The sequence below is a fragment of the Leptopilina boulardi genome, unplaced genomic scaffold (assembly GCF_019393585.1).
Source record: "Leptopilina boulardi isolate dan_hultmark-lab unplaced genomic scaffold, ZJU_Lbou_2.1 LbouV2_31, whole genome shotgun sequence".
Lineage (NCBI taxonomy): Eukaryota > Metazoa > Arthropoda > Insecta > Hymenoptera > Figitidae > Leptopilina > Leptopilina boulardi.
In genome coordinates, this window is record NW_026137874.1 from 344229 (window position 1) to 366327 (window position 22099).

Genomic DNA, 22099 nt, shown 5'->3' on the forward strand with positions numbered 1-22099 from the left:
TCTTTTATTTGAATTATTTTTTTTCTCCAATATTTTATTAGTTCAAATTTTAATTTGTCCGATAATATTTATTTACCAAAAATTTTTTTTATCCAAATTTTGTTTTGTCCTATACATAATCGAAAATTTGTTTTTGTCCAAATTTTCATTTACTCGATATTTTATGATATATTATTATTTTATTTTTTTTAAGAGTAAACCTTAAAAAAAAGAAATTCGGTCAAATATTTTTTTTTTTTAAATTAAAATGTGTTTTGTAATTTTTCTCCTGTTAAAAAATTGTCTTGTTTTAAAAATGATTTGTTTTTTTTTTTTACGCATATTATATATTGGATAACAAAATTTTAGACACATTGTACGTGATTGTCAATGGTTATGACGTCTTGTCTTTTGTGTTTATACATTTTTTTAGCAAGTCTTAGCTAACTAAGTCTTTCATGACACTTGTTTGATGATGAGCCTTGAGTGATATTATCGAGGCGTGTCCAAAGTCAGACCCGGTAAAAACTATTAAATATCACTGAAAAGAGAGAGAGAGAGAATTATTTCTTTTTTTTACTTGCAAAAAAAAAAAAAATGAGAGAGGTGATTTTATTCAAAGAATCGTGAGTTTGTGAAAAAAAAGTGGGAATTTCCTGGCAATAAGTAGAAAAATACAAAGGAAAAAGGTTCGTCTTGTGAGATAAAAATTTCAAAAAAAGAAAGGAGGGATGGTTAAATATGCTTTCAAATCTAGTGGGAGTCTTTCCATAAGTACCAGTCATCATTTTCAGAAATCTTCATAATATATATTGTCTTCTCTCAAGATTGGACCATAGTTTAAGTGTTAAAATTAAAGGTGTGTGATGAAAAAAAATTTTTTTTTTTCATTGTTTGTAAAAATTTGAAAAATATATTTTAAGTTACAAAAAAAAATAATTAATAAAATAATTTCGAAAACAGTGAATTTTTAATTATTAACAATGAGTAAAAAAAAATTTAATAATAAATACGAAAAACATATTTTAATTATTATAATTATTAAAATTTAATTATTATTATTATTATATTTTTTGTGATAAAATTAATAATAGTTTTCTTTTTTCTTAGAAATGAAGAGCCAAATTTTACTTTTGGCCTTGCTTTGCACAATTGGCATTGTATTTACACAAAATGTTAACGAAGAGGAAATAAATAATTTTGACGTCGAAAACAGTGATTCACAGTCCACTTCTCTTTCGAGACCAAAACGAACACTTTTTCTTAAAAAAAAAATTTTAGGCGCTGGAGCAATAGGTTTTGGTCTCGGACTTGGAGTCGGTGCAATAAAAGGGTAATGTATCAAAAAAAAAAATTTTTACTTTATTAAAAAATTTTTTAATTATAAAAAAAATACAAAAAAAAAACCTATTTTTGTATTTTCACCCGTCAATTTACTATAAGTAAATAAATATTTAATTTATTTAAATTAATAAATAATTTATTTGTAAATTTATAAATAAATTTATAATAAATAGAAAATTTATTTATTATAATTTTTTTATGTTAATTTGTTTATTGTAATTATTAATTGTAATTATTAATTAATAATTAATAACTAATATTAATTTGTTATTAACAAAAAAAAATTTCAGTATATTTTGAATTTTTTTTTTTTTTTGTTAGCAAAATGAAAAAATTAATTCCGTAAACGTAATTATTGTTACAATATGACGATTGAAATTTGAATATAAATTCACTTAGTATGCATAGAACATTATTCTCTCAAGGGGGGATTTCCCGGGTTTATGTTGATAAATTTTAAATTTGCAAAAATGTGCATATAGTAGTTTTGCATTATTTACTTATAACATGCTCACGCAAAAACGTGTTTATTTTTTAAATTGTACATAAACAATGACTAAAATTCTATAAATTATAGAAATAAAGTTTTTTTTAATTATACAATTTTTTAAAATTATTTATTTGTTAAAAAAATTTGTTATAATAAATAAATTATAAAAAATGTAAAACAGAATTTTTTTTTTCGAAAGCCAACGTTTCCTTTTTTTTTATCATAAAATAAATAAAATTTGTCAAATTTGCACATTTGGAGAATATTTGCGAGATTTTTTTTTTTTTTTTTTTGGCTTCGATTTTAAAATTAGAAATGATTTTTTTGGTAGTATTTGTCACGTACATAGAAAAAGTGAAATTATGCAACAAGTTCGGCGAACCTATAATAAGTTCAAAAAAAGGTATACTAATGTGATGTGCAAATATATTTGTGCCACTTAAAATTTCTCTTACATAAAACTTGTGTGTGCTACATGCAAAAAGGAATTTTTGACGAAGCATTAATACCATAATTTTTTTTTTTTTTTTTAACTAGACTATTGTAACAATTTTATTTTATACGAAAATTATTTTATTAACAAAATTTTATTTTTTTTATTAATTTTTTTTTTTAAATTTTTATTTTGTTATTATTTATTATTTTATTTTTATTTTATTATTATTTATAAATTTATTTTTATTTTATTATTATATTTATTTTTTTTATTTTTATTTTATTATTATTTATTTTTATTTTATTATTTATTTATTTATTTATTTACATGTAAACGGGCTTACAAAGAAAGAAGAATTAGCCCTTTCGTACCGAAGTTATTATTATTTATTATTTTTTAAAAATTATTATTTATTATTATTAATAACAAATTATCAATGTGAATTTTTTTAATATCAAAAATATAAATTTCCATCTACTATATATAAAGAAATTTTTTTTTTTTCATTTATCATCAAGGTTTTTAATAAAAACAATTTCTAAAAAAAAAGTTGAAGAAAAAAGTTAATTGACAAAAATAAAAAGTGAATGGTGACAAAAAGAAATAAAAAAAAAACAATATCTAGACACATTATAAGTTAAAAATGTATTGAAAAAAAAATTTGTTCCATATATTGAGAAAAAAAAATATTTTAAATAAAATTGTATAATTATAATAGAGGCAAAAAAATAATTAATTATAAGAAGTTGCGTCCCTCGTATATTTCATATTATAATAATTATAAAAAGGAAACAGACGCGCGATACGATGACTTAATAAAATCTACTTATGACGTTATGCTATTTAACCACATAAATGACTGATGATAATATTTTTCCGTTTGCAAATAATTTAGATTTAATCTCATTGAATTACAATTTATAATAATAATAATAATAAAAAATAATAAAAATAAATAAAATAATAAAATAAAAATAACTAAAATAATAAAATAAAAATAAATAAAATAATAATAAAAATAATAAAATAATAATAATAATTTATTTATTTAAATAAAAATTCCTTCTAAAGAAATGAAAAAAAAAACTTTATCTCATGTTTGCATAATAATATGAAATGTGTTTTCAAAACATATAATAAATATTTTTTAAAAAATGGTCTAAATTCATATTTTTCGTTATAATAGTGAAAGTATCAATATGAATTTTGATGAAAAGAATAAAAAAGACAAAAGAAAATCGAAAGCGTAACGAAAGTAGAATTATTACTAATTTGAATGTGTGTGTGATATTTTTTTTGGACAATTAAAATTATAAAAGTTTTTTTTTTTTTTTTAAATATAGAAAAAAAAATTCAATTTTTATTTTCTTAATTTTTTTTTTTTTTCTTTCAGTTATAAATATGGAAGTAGAGGAGGCTATGGAGGTGGATATGGATATGGTGGTCATGGTTATGGTGGATATGGTGGTTACTATGGTCCCACAAATTATTACAAACCCTATAATCATTATTCACAAAATTATTATTGGAAAAAGCCTAATTACAATTTAAATTATGGTTATCCGAGTAATTCCGGATGGAATGGTTATAATTATGCCAATAGTAATGCAAACAGTTGGAATGCAAATCTTGGACCATTTAATGCGGGATTTTCTTCAAGTCAAGCAAGTGCAAGTTCCAATTCAGGATTAGGTGGCTATCAAAACGGGGGGTAAGTGTAAAATTTTTTTTTTTATATTAAAATTTAATATATTATTTAATTAAAAAATAAATAAAATTTTTACAATTTTATTATTATTTTTAATAAAAAAATAAATAAATAAATAAATAATAATAATAATAAAAATAATTAATAATCATTAATAAAATTTTTTAAAATTTTATTATTTTTTTATTTTTATTAAAAAAAAAATTTAATATATATTTTTTTTTTTATTTCATTCTCTAATCGAATATTATTTTAAGGTATTACTATTGAGACGAAAATTGATGGAGAAACGTAAGAAAAAGTACCAAAAAAAAAACAGGATTGTTCCTTAAAAACAGAATATAAAAATAAAACCAAAATAAAATAAAAATAAAAAAATAAAACAGTTAATAATAAGCAAATACAAAATATTTTTGACATACAGAAATACTCATTTACATATATCGAATATAACAAAAACTGTTTTATAAAAAATTGTAAAAATATATTAAAAAAAAAAGTGAAAATAAAAAAATATATGTAAAATTCATATTTATATAGAGGGGAAAAATACCAATATTTACTAAATGTAAATTTATGATCATTTTTTTTCCATCAAAGAAAATGTAATTAGTAATAATAATTACAAAACATTTACAATTAATCATTTTTGTACAGAAATAAATTTTTTTTAATTTACGCAAAACTGTGTGTATAATTATTTCTAAAATCGTTAATAAAAAAAAAAAAAAACCCGTTTTTTGTTTTATTATTCAAGAAAAATACATTTTGTTATTTAATAATCTTTATATGGCCGAGAATTTTATTCCATCATTATAAAAAACGTACTATATATATATTTTTCAATAATAATTAATTATAGCTCAACACATCTATATATATTTTAATGCGCGACTAATATTGTTGATTACGAATACATCCTGAAAAATTTGCTATGCATTTTCAAGGTTCTCTCGAAACAATAAAAAAAAAAAAATAAGTTGAATTTCCGGTAATAAATAAAATTATTGTGAATTATTTTCAATGGATAAAAAAAACGTATTTATTTAAAATTTGTTATCATCAGAAAATGGACAATATTTTAAAAAAAAAAGATTTTAATTTTTTTTATGAAAAAAAAATATTTACCTGAAACAACGAAAGGTTTCATTAGAATAGCGAAATATTTAACAGAAACAAGTATAACTTTTGCTACTGTAGTGAAAAGTTTTGCTGTTCTGGATAAATTTTTTTTTCCGCGTAGCGCTAGGTTTTTTTTTTTATTATTATTATTGAGAAAAAAAAATAGACGTATCTGGTGAGAGAAGAGATGAAAAAAAAAATTAATTGAATCACTGATATCACATTAGCCTCTCAATTTGATAGAGAATTTTATACATAATTCGTTCGGTGATTTTTTATATTGAATAATAAAAAAGTATTGTTTATAAAATAAAAAGGTGGGAGAAGGATTTCCACATAAATTATATTTTTCACAATTATTTAAATTGAATGAAACATGCAATAAATGAATCAGATATAATTCCGACAATCAGTAATAAATTTCAAATTAAATATTAAAGTTGTAATTTTTATATCGTTCAATAATGAATTTGTTAATTTTACAAAATTTAATTTTTTTTATAACAATTGTAAATTGTTTTCCATCTTCACATTTGGGTAAATATAAAAATATTCATTTTTTTTTTCGTTAATTTAGAAAATATTTTCAATAAAATCAAAAATCTTAATAATTAAATAAGCCCGTATATTGTAATTGAATAAATTAATTAATTAATTTAAATATTCAAATAAATTAATTTTATTATTTAATTTATAATTTTTTTTTTATTATTTAATTTGTTTTCATTTATATATCGTGATTTATTTTTATCAAAGGTGATCTCGACTTCCCACCTTTTGAAGAATATCCACTTGATGATGACAATATTTTTGGTAAATGATTTAAAATAATATAACATATTCTATAAATCACTTTTTTGAAAAAAAAAAAATTTAGTGCAATACTCTCTAATTCTGAATTAGTAAAAATATTTACTAATTTAAATTAGTGACTCACTTATTGCTTTAGAATTAGTTAAATTTTACTAATTGTTAGTAAAAGTTACTAATAATTATAGTAAAATTTCACTAATTTAGAAGCAAAAAGTGAGTCACTAATTCAAATTAGAAAACATTTTTATTAATTGACATTTAGAAAGTAAGATGAATAATTTTGAATATAAAATAAAGAAATTTTTTTTCTTTCAAAATTTTGTCATTTAGACAATGATGAAAGTAGAATTTATTCGGATGCAAGTGCATCAGCAAATGCAGAAACATTTGGAATAAAATATCAGCAAAAATTCGACCCTTCTACTTTTCATGGAGACAATAATTTTCATCGTAGACAAGGTATTAATACTTCTTTTTATAATTAAACTAAAAAACAAAATTATTTGATTCAAATAATAATAATCGGTTACTTATCAAATAAATATTTAATTGAACTAAATAAATATTTATTTATACGAAAAATTTATTTATAACAAAAATTTTGTTTACCCCAAAATTTATTTGCATAAAATAATTATTTGTATTATAAATATTTTTTTTTATATTAAATTAAAATTAATATTATTAATAATATATTATTATTAATATAATAATTAATTAATATTAATTAATTAATATAATAATTAATTAATATTAATTAATTAATATAATAATTATTAATATATTATTAATAATAAGATTATTATTATTACTAATAAAAATTTTATTAAATTAAATTTATTAAATTTTTTAAGAAAATAAATTTTTGTAAACTTTATTTTTTTAATTTAATTTTTAAAAAGGGATTTTTTTTTCTTTTTTAGAAGGTGAAAATTCTGCTGCATCTGCAACTGCAGTTGCAGGCGTCAATTTAGGAGGTGATAAAAAATCTACGACACTCACTAAATCTGAAACAATTTCCAATTCAAATGAAGGTTTTAGTTCTGCCCTCGCAACTTCAATTGCTTCCTCAAATTAATTCTCTATTCAATAAATAATAAATATATTTTAATTAATAATAATTAAATATTTCACATTATGTGTATTATATTACAAATTATTGTGAATTAGAAAAATATTACATATTTTATTTTTATGATAAATAAATAATCAGTAAATAATAAATAAATAATAGTTATAATAATATTAAATAAATAATAATAATAATAAATAAATAGCAAAAAATATAGTCTTGAAATTTAATTTTGTATTGTCGGACTAAAATTGTCTGTATTTGGAAAGTCTGATTGAAATATACTTTTACTACTAATAGTAATAATTAAATATTACAAGAATTTATAATGTCTGATTATATTTGACTTTTACTACTGAATATTGTTATTCCGATATTAGTGGAAAAGATCAGTTTTAATCAGACAAAACATTTTAATTACTAATACTTTAGTAACAGTAGTAAAAGTATGTTTTAGTCAGACATTTTTTTTTTTTGCACCAATGTTAGGATAAATTCAGCATAAAACTGAAAAAAAATGTAGTAAAAGAAAATTTCAGTAAAACCAAATTTCTTTTTACTTGTAATTTTTTTTTCTGTTCCAGTAGAAAATGTCAATTTTAGTCAGCCAATTTTGTAAATTTTTAATTTTTTTAATCAGTTAGAAAATACAGTTTTATCAAGAGGAAAAATTTTTTTTTTAAATACTGATCAAAAATGTTGATGAATTTAAAAAAACAAATTATTAGAAAAATTTTATGTCTGACTGAAAATTACTTTTACCACTTAAACGATAGAAATTCGACATTCTCACGCCATCTACGAAGAAAACTTTCAACTTTGTCCTTAATTATTGTTGATAAAAAAAATAATAATTATTATTATTATTACTACTAATTTTATCATTTCAGTTATTATTTTAACAAAAATAAAATAATAATTATTATTATAAATAAATAGATAAGTGAACACATAATAATAAACAATAATTATTATTGTTGTTACTATTTCAGTTATTGGTATTTTAACAATAATGATAATAATAATAATAATAATAATAATAATAATAATTGTTATAAATAAATAGATAAATAAACATATAATAAAAAAATATATATAAAAATATATAAAAAAATATATAAAAATATATATAAAAAAATATTAAAAATACAAAAAATATTCATATTTACAAAATAAATAATTTTCAAATACAAAAAGAAATAAAAAATAATTTCCAATCTCAAAAAATACAAAATAAATTTAAAAAAAAAAAAAATATATATATAATAAAAATATAAAAAAAGTTTCATATATAAACGTGGGTGTTAAAGATCACGTGATAACAAGTCTCTTGGTAAATGTTTTTGTACATGGATATCAGTTTTGTTTGCACTGTGAGAGTGAACGATATAAGTTATATTTTCAATAGCCAAAAAAAAATGTCAGTTCACGTAAAAAAATTTCTCTCACCTTTATCTAATTTCACTAAATCAATATTACAAAAACGTATCCTTTTTAAATTTTAATCTTTTTTTAAAAAAAAAAAAGAATTTTTTTTTTCAGAATAAATAAGAATTTTGTTTACACAAAGTCTAGTGAAAGATTTCTTTCGTCATAAATATATTATACTTATCTGTGAAAAATTTATTTTTAATAAAAATTTTTTTCATATTTTCCTTACAGTGAAATAATTATTTTAGAATTTTCCATTTCGTCCTGTTCACGAGAAAAAGGTAAAAAAAAAAAATTATTTATTTATCACTTGATAATATTATTTTTGAAGAAATTTTTTTTTTTTAGAATTACTTATCTGTTTGAGAAAAGAGATGGGCAACACTCTTTATAATAAAGAAGAAATCTTCATTGTGTCGTTAAAGAAATTTTCTCCTACATAAGATTGTGAAAAAAAAATCATTTTTTTTTTTGCTAAAAAAAACATTTTTTTTTTTTGCTAAAAAAAAACATTTTTTTTAACTAAAAAAATTTTTTAAAATGAAGAAATTTTTCTTGAAAATTTTAATTAGAAGAAATATTCTTTGAAATGTTATCTTCGAAAAAAAACTTCTCTGATTAAAAAAATATATATTTGAAGAAATATATTTATTAAAAAAAAAAGTTTTTTTTTGAAAATAATTTTTAAGAAATAACTTAAATTTTTGAAAAAGAATTTCTGAAAGATTATTTCAACAATTATTGAAGAAATAAAGATGATAGATGGCAACACTTGTAGTAAAATTCAATTCAAGTCGTTAAAGAAGTTTCCTGCATTAAATTTTACAGCAAAAAAAAAAAATTATTTTCAAAATTTTTAAGTTTTTTTTTTTTTTAATTAAATTCGAAAAATTTTTTAATTATAAATTAAAAAATTAAAAATTAAAAAATTAAATTTTTTTTTTTAAATTAATTTTTGTTTTTCAGTTACATTTAAATGGGACGATCCATTAAATATGGAATCGCAATTAAATTCCGATGAAATAATGATGAGGGATCAATTTAAAATTTATTGTAAAGAAAATCTTTTACCACGTGTCATTGATGCAAATCGAAATGAATATTTTGATATTGAAATAATGAAAGAATTAGGTAAAATGGGTGTACTTGGTTGTACATTGAAAAATTATGGCGCCGCGGGTGTTTCAAATGTTACCTATGGATTATTAACAAAAGAAATTGAAAAAATTGACAGTGGTTATAGATCAGCATTTTCTGTTCAATCATCATTAGTAGCGGGAGCTATTTATTCTTATGGCAATGAGGAACAAAAGAAAAAATATCTACCAAATCTCAGTATGTATAAAAAAATAAGAAAAAAAAAAATTTTCCATCGCATTTAAAAAAAAAAATTTATTTGATTAAAATCATTAATTAATATTTATTATACTAAAGCCAAAATATTTTTTCGAAAAAAAAAAATTTTTTTTTAATTATTTTTTTATTGAAAAAAAATTATGAAAAAAAAAAATTTTTTTAAATTATTTTTATTGAAGAAAAATAATTATTACAGTTACTGGGGATTTAATTGGTTGTTTTGGTTTAACTGAACCAAATCACGGTAGTGATCCAGGATCAATGGAAACAAAAGCAGTTTTAGATCCTAGTAAAAAATATTACAAATTAAGTGGTAGCAAAACTTGGTTAGTGTTATTTTTTTTTTTTTTAATTAAAATTCCAATAAAAAATCTATTATAAAAATTTGTTAAAATATTTTTTATTAAATTAATTTTAATTTAATAATTTTTTTAAACTTTTCTTTTTTAACTTTTTATTAATTTTTCTATTTTTAATTTTTTTCAAAAATAGTTTATATATTAATAAGTAAAATTTAATTTTTGATAAAAAAAAAAAAATGTATTATTTATTTCGTATTTATGGGATTTTATTATTAATATAGGATCACAAATTCACCAATAGCGGATATAATGATCGTCTGGGCGAAATGTGATGGTGAAATTCGAGGGTTTATCGTTGAGAGAGAAGGAAATGAAGGTCGAATTTCGACTCCAAAAATTAATGGAAAATTCTCATTGAGAACTTCAATAACCGGAATGATTTTAATGGATGACGCTATGGTTCCTGTTGAAAATATGTTTCCCACGATAAAAGGTCTCAAGGTATACAATATATATATATATATAATATATTTATATAAATATTTTTAATTTTTTTTAATTTCCTTTTTTTTTACACCAATTTTATTTTTGATTTCAAAATATAATATTTTTTCTCTAAGTTAAATCAAATAAATAAAAAGAAATATTTGAAAATAATTATATAAATATTAAAATTGAATAAATATTAATTTTCTATAAAAAAAATATTTTAAAATATTAATTTTCTATAAAAAAGAATATTTTTAAATATTAATTTTCTATAAAAATTAATATTCTTAAATATTAATTTTCTATAAAAATTAATAGTTTTAAATTTTAATCTTTTATTAAAATATTTGATAATTTAGAATTTCTGAATTTTTGAGAAAATAAAAATAAAAAGAGAAATATTTTTTTTTAACAGGGTCCATTTGGATGTTTAAATAATGCTCGCTATGGAATTGCATGGGGTGCATTGGGAGCTGCTGAATCATGTTTAAAATTAGCAAGAACTTATGTATTAGATAGAAAACAATTTAAACGCCCTTTGGCAGCAAATCAATTAATGCAAAAAAAAATGGCTGACATGATGACGGAAATTGCAATTGGTCTTCAAGCATGCCTTCAAGTTGGAAGACTTAAGGACGAAAATAAGTCGGTGATTTTTTTTTAAATTTAATTTAAAATTTAATTTAATTTAATTTAATTTAAAAATTAATTTAATTTAATTTAATTTAAAAATTAATTTAATTTAATTTACATAGATATTAATTTTCATAATTAACAAAAATTATTATTAATTCTAAATTTAATTAAATTATTTATTATTTTTATAAATAAATATAATATAATTAAATTTAGAATTAATAATAATTAAATTTGGGAAAAACTTATTTTTCAAATATTTCCATAAAGAGCAACACCTGAAATGATTTCAATGATTAAAAGAAATTCAACTGGAAAAGCATTGGATATTGCTCGAAATGCTAGAGATATGCTTGGCGGAAACGGAATTTCTGACGAATACCATATAATTAGACATCTCATGAATCTAGAAACTGTAAACACCTACGAAGGTATAATTTTGCAATTCTTAATTGATCTATTAATATTTCATTTACCCGTGTGGAAAAAGCCACGATCTTGCCCTCAAGAGTTCGGGGCCCCCGGCGGGGGCCCATGAGGGCTGATCCATATGGCGAATCCATGAGGGGCACCGTAGGGGCCCCGCATGGATCGCCCTCATGATCGATTAGCAAAATTTTCTAAGTCCAAAAATCAAATATTTTTTTATCACCAAAAAATTAATGTTTATAATGATTCACAACAATGAAAAACGCGTTTTTAATTAAAATATATTTTCACTTTTTTTGAAAATAACACTCACACTTATGGCGAATCCATGAGGGGCACCGTAGGGGCCCCGCATGGATCGCCCTCATGATCGATTAGCAAAATTTTCTAAGTCCAAAAATCAAATATTTTTTTATCACCAAAAAATTAATGTTTATAATGATTCACAACAATGAAAAACGCGTTTTTAATTAAAATATATTTTCACTTTTTTTGAAAATAACACTCACACTTATGGCGAATCCATGAGGGGCACCGTAGGGGCCCCGCATGGATCGCCCTCATGATCGATTAGCAAAATTTTCTAAGTCCAAAAATCAAATATTTTTTTATCACCAAAAAATTAATGTTTATAATGATTCACAACAATGAAAAACGCGTTTTTAATTAAAATATATTTTCACTTTTTTTGAAAATAACACTCACACTTATGGCGAATCCATGAGGGGCACCGTAGGGGCCCCGCATGGATCGCCCTCATGATCGATTAGCAAAATTTTCTAAGTCCAAAAATCAAATATTTTTTTATCAACAAAAAATGAATGTTTCCAATGATTCAAAACCACGAAAAACGCGTTTTTAATAAAAATATATTTACACTTTTTTGAAAATAACACTCACACTTATGGCAAAATAGATGAGGGCCACCGTAGGGGCCCGCATGGATCGCCCTCATGATCGATTAGCAAAATTTTCTAAGTCCAAAAATCAAATATTTTTTTATCAACAAAAAATGAATGTTTCCAATGATTCAAAACAACGAAAAACGCGTTTTTAATAAAAATATATTTACACTTTTTTGAAAATTCGCCTGAGATGATTCATGATAATAATCATAAAGCATATAATTAATTATATTTTATAAATTGCATTTGATTGGAAAATATAATTTAATATCTTAACTTTAACTAAATGATGTTAAGCACTTTTCTTTGTTAGGTATTTTTCAAGTTTAAATAGCATCAAGAAGTTAGCATTCGTTTTGAAGTAGCGTGCGTAGCGTAGTTGGTAAAGCGTTAGACTCATAGTCCGTAGGTCGTAGGTTCGATTCCCCCCATGCGTTAGATTTATTTATTTCTCAGGTTTGCGTTTAATCATTAATTCTATGTATGAATTAATTGAAAAATGAAAATATTCGTTAATAGTATGCATAAATTACATATTTTTTAATTTTTTAATTAATTAATTTATTATTACTTTTAATTATATCCGACAGTTAATTAATTAGAACGTTAATTAATAAATTCAATTTGAGTAAGAATTTAATTTAAAATTGAATAATTATTAAATAAATATGTTATTTATTCATAACTTAAGCTTATTTATTATTAATTAACTTTTATTATTAATATTATTGATTAAAAAACATTATGGCAAACTTGAGGGCAAGATGAGGGCAAACGTGAGGGCCCATAAGGGCGCCCGTAGGGGCACCCTCATGGATCGCCCATGCGGGCGCCCTCATCGATGAGCATGTCGTTTCCATGAGGGGCCCCTATGGATCATCCATATGCGGCCCTCATGGCATGAGGGCGATCCATAAGGGCCCCCGCTGGGGGCCCACATCACTTTTCCACACGGGTTCTTTAATTAATTTTCAATTTCATTGAATTTTAATTTTCATATAATTCAAATTCTAAATTTAATAATTTATAAATTTTAATTTAGATGATAATTTTTAAATTAATTAATTTTTGTAATTTTTTTTCTTTTTTTCTTCAGGAACACATGACATTCATGCCCTTATTTTAGGAAGAGCTATAACTGGAATTCCCGCTTTTGCCGGATAACATTTTTTTTTTTTTATAAAAAAATAAAATCGTTAATTCGAATACAAAAAAAAAATTCTATTCATAAAAAAACGAAAAAAAACCATTTTTTTTTTTGTCGAAAAATACTAAATATAAAAAAAAACAAATATATGGCCACAAAAAACATAAAACATGTTCCGAAAAAATGTATACATATATTTTTTTTATACTTTAATAAAACATTTTTCTTCTTTTTGAAAATACGATTTTGTTATTCTTTTTTTTTTTTTGCGGAAAATTTGCCATTTATGTTAAAGACCAATTAAATTACGGAAACGTCGATTTTAATATAAAAATTTATTAAACAGAAAGGAACATCTATCCTAACAGTAGGTACCTATATTTTTTGTTATTTTTTTTTTTTTACTTCACACATGAATGTAAACGAAAATGAGGAACGATGTCGACAGTGATCATTCAACAGAGTGGAAGGAGTAAAAACATGAGATAAAAATTCTCTTTTTTTTCAAATAACAAAATTTAATTTTTTTTCCCCCCCTTTTTTTAAAAAAAAAGTTTTCTTTTTCTTCCTTCAACTCTGTTGGAAATATCATTAAAAAAAAAAAATCAAAATGCCTCTTCTGACGCGTTAAACATTGTTAATTGCACATAATTGAAAAAAAAAAAATAAATAAATTTAAAAAAAAATAAGCAATCAACAAGGACATTAAACACAATCGACTCGATTTTCTTTTCTCTTTTTTTTCTTTTTGTTTTTTCATTTTTGTTCTCGTTTAATAATAAATAAATTAATTGTTTAATAGCTAAGTAATAAAACGTTAATTATACATATCGATAATTAATTAATTAATTAAGTACAACACACGTCTCGTGCAAAAGTGTAAAGAAGTTAGTGCTACACTCAATATTTTTTTTTTTTTTTTTTTATGACTTAAACTGTGTTTAATAATAATTTCTCGGCTACAATAAGCTCTTCGTAAAACGTAGTAACATTGTAGTTTACAATAGTTTACAATATTGTTCACGTCTTGATCGTCAAAAAATGTGTCTATTACATAGGTACACATTATGTTGAAATCGAATTTTTTTTCTTCTAATTTATAAATAAAAAAAAAAAATTGTCATTTTTTTCTATTTTTTTAAGATTAATAATCGCTTTTTTTATAATAAATTCCTGGATTTCGTTTCTTTTTGTTTCCATTTTATAATAAGGCTCAGCTCAAAAGTCAACGAGATCCCGGATTTTTAAATTGTTTTATCAATTTTATTTATTATTGAAAAAAAAAAACATTTTTCAAATTCGATTTCAACATTTACAAACTTTTTTTTTCCCCCTTTACACCTCAGGCGAAAATTTGTTTCATCGAGAGAGAGAAAAACAAATCACAAATATTTTTACAGCAAATTTTCACTGTCAAAAAATATTCTCAAAATTCTAATTTTATATTTATTTTCATATTTAAAGGTGGAATTATTGTTTTTTTTTTTTTTTTTTCTCCTAATGAAAAGAAAATCTGGTTATTCATTTAAAAAATTAAATTTTGATTTCCTTTTTGAAAATAATAACAATTTTAGAATAATAAAAAAAAAACAATCGAAAACAATAATCCTGCCCTTAAATATTTCCGAATATGGAAAATTTGCTGTTTTGCAATTTTGTATTTATCTCTCGATGTATAACATTTTTTTTTTATTCTTTTTTTCAATATCAAGTTTTCATGACCCATGTCATCTTCTAGGGGCTACGGGAAATAAATAAATAATAAATAATTATTATAAACGAACGAGCTAATTAACCTTTGGTATTTTTTTGTGATAACGTTTTTTTTTTTTTATTCGATTAAGCATTGTACTAAAAACATTTCACCATTTTTTCTGGATCGATCGCGCTCTAGTACTTTTATTTTTTTTATCAATAAATTTATGGCACGTTGTATTTTCAACTGTTTTTTTTTTTTTTTTTTGGTTGCCATTTTCACTAAATACACCATATAACAGCCCCATTAAAGAGACCATATTCCCATGCATTCGTGTGTATTTTTATTTTATTTATTCATTTTTTTTTTTTAATATTATTTTATTTATTTATTTTTTTTTGGTTCTTACTCTCATCGCTTACGACGACTTCTGTTTAATATAATAAATATAATAGTGTATACTTGGTTTGTATTTGTATTTTACAATATATCCCCATCAATCAACTAATCGATACCTTATTGTCGTGTGAACTGTTTCTTTTTGTTTACACTGTTCCTCTTTTTTTTTTTTTTTTTTTTTTTTTTTAAACAAGATACAAACCAGATACTAAAAACGATTCGATCATTATTATAATTTTTATAATATCAAACTCGATTTTTCAAAATTCGGATTAAAAATTTCAAGAAATTTTTATTTTTCATATTTTAAAAATTAAGTACTTTATTTATTTAATAATAAACGGGATATAAATAATTATAATAATTATTTATTGATAAAATTATTTAAAAATTTTTTTTTTTTTTAAACTAATGAATTCAAAACTATGGAATTAAAAATTAAGTTAAAAATTAATAAAGCAAAAACTATTAAAATCAATTAAAATAATTTGTTTTCTTTTAATCCGAATATTCTATCGAGTTAGATTTGAAAAAAAAAAAATTTCACTAATTTTCTTGTTCCAATTGTGATAATTATTTTTTTCTAAATAAAAAATAAAAAAAAATGCTTGAAAATTACACGGTGTGATACTTTTTTGTTCTTATGGCCACTTTATTTTATCGTTTGGACCCCATTTTACGCCAATTTGAAGCTAAATTTTCGTTTTTTTTTTCAAAAATTAAACCTAAAAATTATATCATCTTGTTCGTATCTCATCTTGTAATTTCAAACCCTTTTTTCACGCAAAAACTGTGACAATAAGAAGGAACAATAATTTTTCTTTTTTTTTATCAGAAAACTATTTTTTCTCTGCGTAGAATTCTCATTAATAAAAAAAAAAAAAAAAAAAAAAACAAAAAATTAAAAATTAAGAGTAAGAAACAAGAAAAAGTGAATAAAATTTTAATTTGAATAATTTAAAATAAATAATAAAATAATGAAAAAAATTAAAATAAAATAAAAAAAAAATTCTTTATAAAAAAATTCTTTCAGGTCACAATTTTTGAGAATTTGTAATTAAATAAACTGATAATTTTTTTTTTTTTTTTTTTTTTTTTTTTAAGCTGTTATCGCTATTCCCTAATCTGTTGGATATGTGTTACCTGTTAAGTATCAATATAAATATACCTTCGATTTTTTACAATTTGCATTTATTTCTACGAGACCTTGAGAAATTTTTATATCAAAAATGTCCGCACTCAAAAATTGTAATAAAAAAATAGTTCAAAATACCAAAAAAAAAAAAAACATACACAAAAGAACTAAAAAGAATTTTCCAAATATACAATAAATAATATTCTTTCACTTATACCTAACTGAAAAAAAAAAATTATACTGGAATGCATACATGGAATGTAATAAAAAAATTATTAAAAATTATTTTATCTAAAAACAAAAATCATAAACATTTTTTTTGTCAAAATAAAAAAAAAAGTTTGAAATAAAGAAAATTGTTTTTCTGATTTTTGTTTTAAAAAAAAAAGAAACACACACACACACACACACTAAAAACCATCAACTTAACAGTTTTTCATACATTATAGAGAAGTGTCAAAAACAATGATTTCTTTACAAAGCCTTTTCTAATAATATATAAATATATTATTAATTTTTCTCTGAGTCGGATAATTAATTTTATTATATCAAATTAATTAAAAGACATTAATTAATTGTATATAATTTATTAATTAAATATAACAAAATTAATTGCTTGTTATTAATTTTTTTTATAATTAATTAAATTTGATGATAAATGTCGTTAATTGGGTGATAAAATCAAAGGCTCTTTTTCGCCCATATTTTTTTTTTTTTTCTTTTTCGGTCTCATTTCTAATATTCGTACTATATATTATTCGCTTTCTCATATTTATATATTTATATATATTACCATTATTATTAATATATTATACTATATACTCCATTTTACATCATGTTTGCTTTACCTAGGTGTGACCAGTGTTTTTTTTTTTTTTTTTTTTTTTTTTTTTCGTTACGTTTTACGAAATTCACCACCGCTCCTAATGTGTACCTCTACCTATGTCTTAGTTTTTTTTTTTGTTTTGTTTTTTTTTCCTTAACAAAAACACTTGCATTTAATAGTCATATATTAATAATAATCGTTATCCGATAATCGCAATAATAATAATTTAATATATATAATAAACTTTTTTCGCAACTAATATGTATTTACAAATTATTATACAAGTTTATTAAAGACGCCTAACGCCACGTGTTTCTGTGTGTTTTTTTTTTCTCTTTTCATGTGTTTTTATTTTTTAAGTGCGCATAGAATGCGAGAGACGAGTTCTCCTTCTTTTTTTCATTATTAAACATTAAATCTCTTTCACAAAAAAATTTAAATATTTTTTTTTTTGGAAAGTAGTGATTAAAAATCAAATGATTAAAAACTAGTCTATTTTAGGAAGATTTTTTAAAAATACAATTTTTTCGGAAAATTTTTTTTTTTTTTACATAAAAAACAATTGTTTATATATTTAAAAATCTAGAATGTTTTGTTTAATGATGAAATTGACAAAAAAAAAAAAAACATTAATAAAAAAAACTATAGAAAAAGTGAAAATATTTTTTGTAATACTAGAAATTTTTTGATTACTTTTACGTATATTTTTTTAATTTTTATTTATAAATTATCAACAATTTATTTATATATATTTATATATATATATATGAAAATTTTGTTATACTGTAAATAGTAAAACCAAAAATTTTCTAGTCTAGTTTTTTAAAAATATGACGAGTGTTACAAAATAATTTTTAAAAAAAATTCAAAATGTGTTGAAAAAGGGTTTTAAAAAAATAATTTCTTTTTTTTTTTTTATTTTTTTTGGAGAACGTCGTCTTCACACACGAGATTTGCGAAGTTAAATCACGTAATATACAGCTATGCACCTAAATGCCCCCTACCCCCCCCCCCAAACTCTTTCATGAAACTTCTTGTATGAAAAATCGACGCGTCCTTTTTTTTTTGCAACATTAATCTCTATTACTTGCTATGTCCTTTGTTTTGTTTTGTTTTTTTTTGTTTTTCTCTTTAAGCGGTGACAGCCTCCGATTTCACTTACATATTTAATTTACTCCATTATTATTATTATAATAATATATGTTTACTTTGTACTATTATATGATCTTAGTCCGACAGTCGGAATACTGCCGCATTTTGGTACGGTGAATTTTTATACAATAATGATTCCAGATGCGGAGGAGTCATTTTTTTTTTCAATCTTCTAATTAATGAGGATAATTATTGGAGGCAAAATATGCACAAAGAAGAGAGATTGGAGAAAAAAAAAATTAGAGGAGATTTCTTTTTCTCAACGCTTAATAAATTTCGATAAAAATTTATATCTTAATTTTCAAAAAAAAAAAAAAAAGAGAAGAAAAAATGCTCCTTTTTTTTCCAAATACAAATATTTCGAAGAAACTCTCTTTCTCTTTCAAAAATGAAAATTATTTCTTTGTCAAAGGGAAAAAAAAGAAAAAAAAAATATTTGAAAAACTTCTCCAAAGAAAAAATGTTTTTTTGTGTTTCGATTTCCAACTATTAGAAATTGATATGTTTGATATAATTTTTATAATTGAAAAAATATTTTAAAAATTGAAAAAAGATTTTATAATAGTTGGAAAAATTTTTGGCATAATTTTTTTTTTTTGATTAGTTTAAAAAAAAAAAAAGAGAAAAAGAACAACAATTTTGTTTTGGGGCTAATGCCGGTATTTGCGGAACCATTTTTCTTTTCATTCGCTCAATTTCTTTTTTTTCTCTCTCACACACACACACACACAACATCGCTTACGTAATAAAAGTTTCGTATGTACAAAAGCACAGCTCACAATACAGCGCGATATTGAGTGCGACTCTGAGTTCTCCTTTGCACCGATGCACCGCAGTTAACATATTATCTATCCTCTATTTTTTTTTCTCTCTCTCTCTCCTTTTTTTTTTATTTTTCACAAGAGCGTCCATCCATAGATATTATATATATATATATATTTATATATATATGTATATATCACATGGTGCACGTGCAAAAAAAAAAAAAAAGTTCACCGCGTTAGCACATGCCCGTATAAAAAAAACGTTTTTCACACTTACGTGACCAACGAGGAATTGACGAGTCTACTTTCGTTGACTTGAGCTGCCACTAGTTGCTCGATGATTTATCTACCCTCTCTTTTTTTTTTTTTTTTTGTTAATTTTTCTTTTTCCCAAAAATTCTTTTGTCTCTTAATTAACATTTTTTCTCGAAAATATTTTATCTCATTTTTTTTTTTTTTGACGTGATAAAAATAAAATTGGAAATTTTTCCTTCTTCTTTTCTTTTTGGGGGAGAGTATTTTTATATATGAATTAAATTCTGATTTAAAAATATAACTTGGAATAACCATTTTTTTCTATACTGAAAAAAATTTTTTTTTGATTCGAATACTCGATTACTTGACTATTATCAAATAAATATTTATTTGTATCAAATAATTATTATTTGAGTCAATTAAATGGTATTTGTTTCAAGTACAGAAATTATTGGTTCAAATACAATTTATTTAATTCAAATAAAAATTATTTGGTTCAAATAAATATTTATTTGATAATACTCAAGTAATCGAGTATTTAAATCAAATAAATTTTTTTTTCAGTGTATATAATTAAAAAATTAAGATTTTCTGTATTAAAAAAATAGAAAATATTTTTTTAATTTCCTAATTGAGGGGAATAAAAATATTTAAAAAAAAAAAAATATGTCTCATTAATTTTTGTATGAGGTGAAGTTTGTCGATAATAAAAATTTTACATAAATGGCAAATAGAAAAAAAATAGTAACAAGTCACGCAACATTTTGTTTGCAAAAAAAAGAAAATTTAACTTACTTAATATTTCTTTGAATAATTTTCACTAATTACTGATTACTAATTATCCATGAAATATTAATAAAATTATTTCAATTTACAAAAAAGAATAAGAAAAATTTCCAATTTTTTTTTGACTAGATTCAGCAAAATTGCTTTGCATATCATTTTAATAATTAATTTGCAAAACAATAATTGAATTTGCTTTTTAAATTATAGAAATAAGAATTCTCTGAACGATATAAGGACTAGAAATATTCTTAAAAGTATTAAAAAAAAAAAAAAACAATGGCAATTTATGGCACTAGATTAAAAACCATTGAGCAGAGGTTAAAAAAATCAGTATCTGCAAAATCCTATAAAAAAAAAATTTTTTTCTTATAAAAAAATCAAATCTATTTTCACCAAAAAAATCTAATTTTTTAAATTTTTGCAAAAATTAAAAAAATTTTTATATTAAAGGATTTTAAAGGCACTGACATTTCTATATAGAGTGATACAAAAAAAAAAAATTATAAAGTTATTCACGTAAATCGAAACGTGCATTGTATCATCACGTGGTCTTTCGATCGAATTCGACTCTCTCTTATTCTCTCTCTCTCTTTCTCTCTTGTGTAACATAAAACATAGAACACGTCATAAATACTGATCGCTGTTTGAGATTCGATTATTAATAAATTTTCGAGAGAGAAACGATGGATTTCATCGTCGACAACTGCGGCTTAAATTGATTTTATTTGCTTTTTTGATACTTCACTTAATATTCGGATTAAAATTTTTTTTTTTTTTTATTATCAATAAACAATTTTTTTAATTTTCCATGCAATATTAATTGTAAAATTTTATTTATCACAAAATTGTTTTTTTTTTATTTATTATTATTATTTAAATTGATTTAAAAAAAAAAAATTATTGTGATTTTTGAGGAAAAAAAAAGTGAAATATCAAAAAAACAATTTTTTTTAATTCAACGAGAGTTTTTTTTTTGGATCTTTTTTTTTTTACGAAAAAGGAAGATCCTCTTCGGGTGACTCGTCGTGATACTCCTCGTGGTCGGACGTATGTCACAAAACGTCAGAAGCTTGTCGTGGACTAATACCAAGCGATGGGGACAATTGTCCTTCATCCACTGCAAGGGCTTTTGGGTCCTCGTCTTTCCATTTGTCCATTGAACGACGTCGTGCATTCATAAAGAAGTTTCCGACTGTCGTCGGCTCCAGGCCCAGCTGCCGTGCGATTGTCACCTGCATTTCCTTCGACGGCCTTTTCGTTTCCTAAAAAGAAAAATTTTTTTAAAAAATTTTTTTTTGAACCCAAATTTTATTATTTAACATAAAAATAAATTATTTTTTTTTAATCATTCTCTTAAAATAAAATTTTGTATAAAATTTTCATTCAGTAAAAAATTGATGTTTTACTATATTAATAAATTTACTTAC

General features: G+C 21.9%; 4 protein-coding genes across 7 annotated transcripts in view; 3 read left to right on the top strand and 1 right to left on the bottom strand.

The window, feature by feature from the left end:
• The first annotated feature begins 678 nt into the window (after positions 1-678).
• LOC127283488 (heterogeneous nuclear ribonucleoprotein A3 homolog 1-like) lies at positions 679-4297 on the top strand. The gene is made up of 4 exons (XM_051308416.1): positions 679-838; positions 1090-1312; positions 3643-3960; positions 4215-4297. Exons 2-4 carry the CDS (start codon positions 1092-1094, stop codon positions 4225-4227), a joined length of 552 nt encoding a protein of 183 aa, XP_051164373.1. The 5' UTR covers positions 679-838; positions 1090-1091; the 3' UTR covers positions 4228-4297.
• Positions 4298-5454: 1157 nt separating this feature from the next.
• LOC127283490 (uncharacterized) lies at positions 5455-7134 on the top strand. The gene is made up of 4 exons (XM_051308418.1): positions 5455-5616; positions 5836-5892; positions 6223-6351; positions 6816-7134. Exons 1-4 carry the CDS (start codon positions 5544-5546, stop codon positions 6968-6970), a joined length of 414 nt encoding a protein of 137 aa, XP_051164375.1. The 5' UTR covers positions 5455-5543; the 3' UTR covers positions 6971-7134.
• Positions 7135-8298: 1164 nt separating this feature from the next.
• On the top strand, positions 8299-15941 carry LOC127283487 (glutaryl-CoA dehydrogenase, mitochondrial). The gene is made up of 8 exons (XM_051308415.1): positions 8299-8449; positions 8644-8676; positions 9362-9730; positions 9948-10077; positions 10335-10554; positions 10958-11187; positions 11449-11609; positions 13609-15941. Exons 1-8 carry the CDS (start codon positions 8302-8304, stop codon positions 13674-13676), a joined length of 1359 nt encoding a protein of 452 aa, XP_051164372.1. The 5' UTR covers positions 8299-8301; the 3' UTR covers positions 13677-15941.
• Positions 13976-22099, bottom strand: part of LOC127283486 (hepatocyte nuclear factor 6) — an 85661-nt gene continuing 77537 nt past the window's right edge. For 2 of the 4 annotated variants that reach the window (XM_051308411.1, XM_051308410.1), the window contains one exon: positions 13976-21934. In XM_051308411.1, coding sequence (XP_051164368.1) covers positions 21725-21934 — 210 coding nt within the window. In that variant the 3' untranslated portion in view covers positions 13976-21724. The remainder of the gene's footprint in view (positions 21935-22099) is intronic. The other 2 variants (XM_051308414.1, XM_051308413.1) reach the window with 1 other exon arrangement.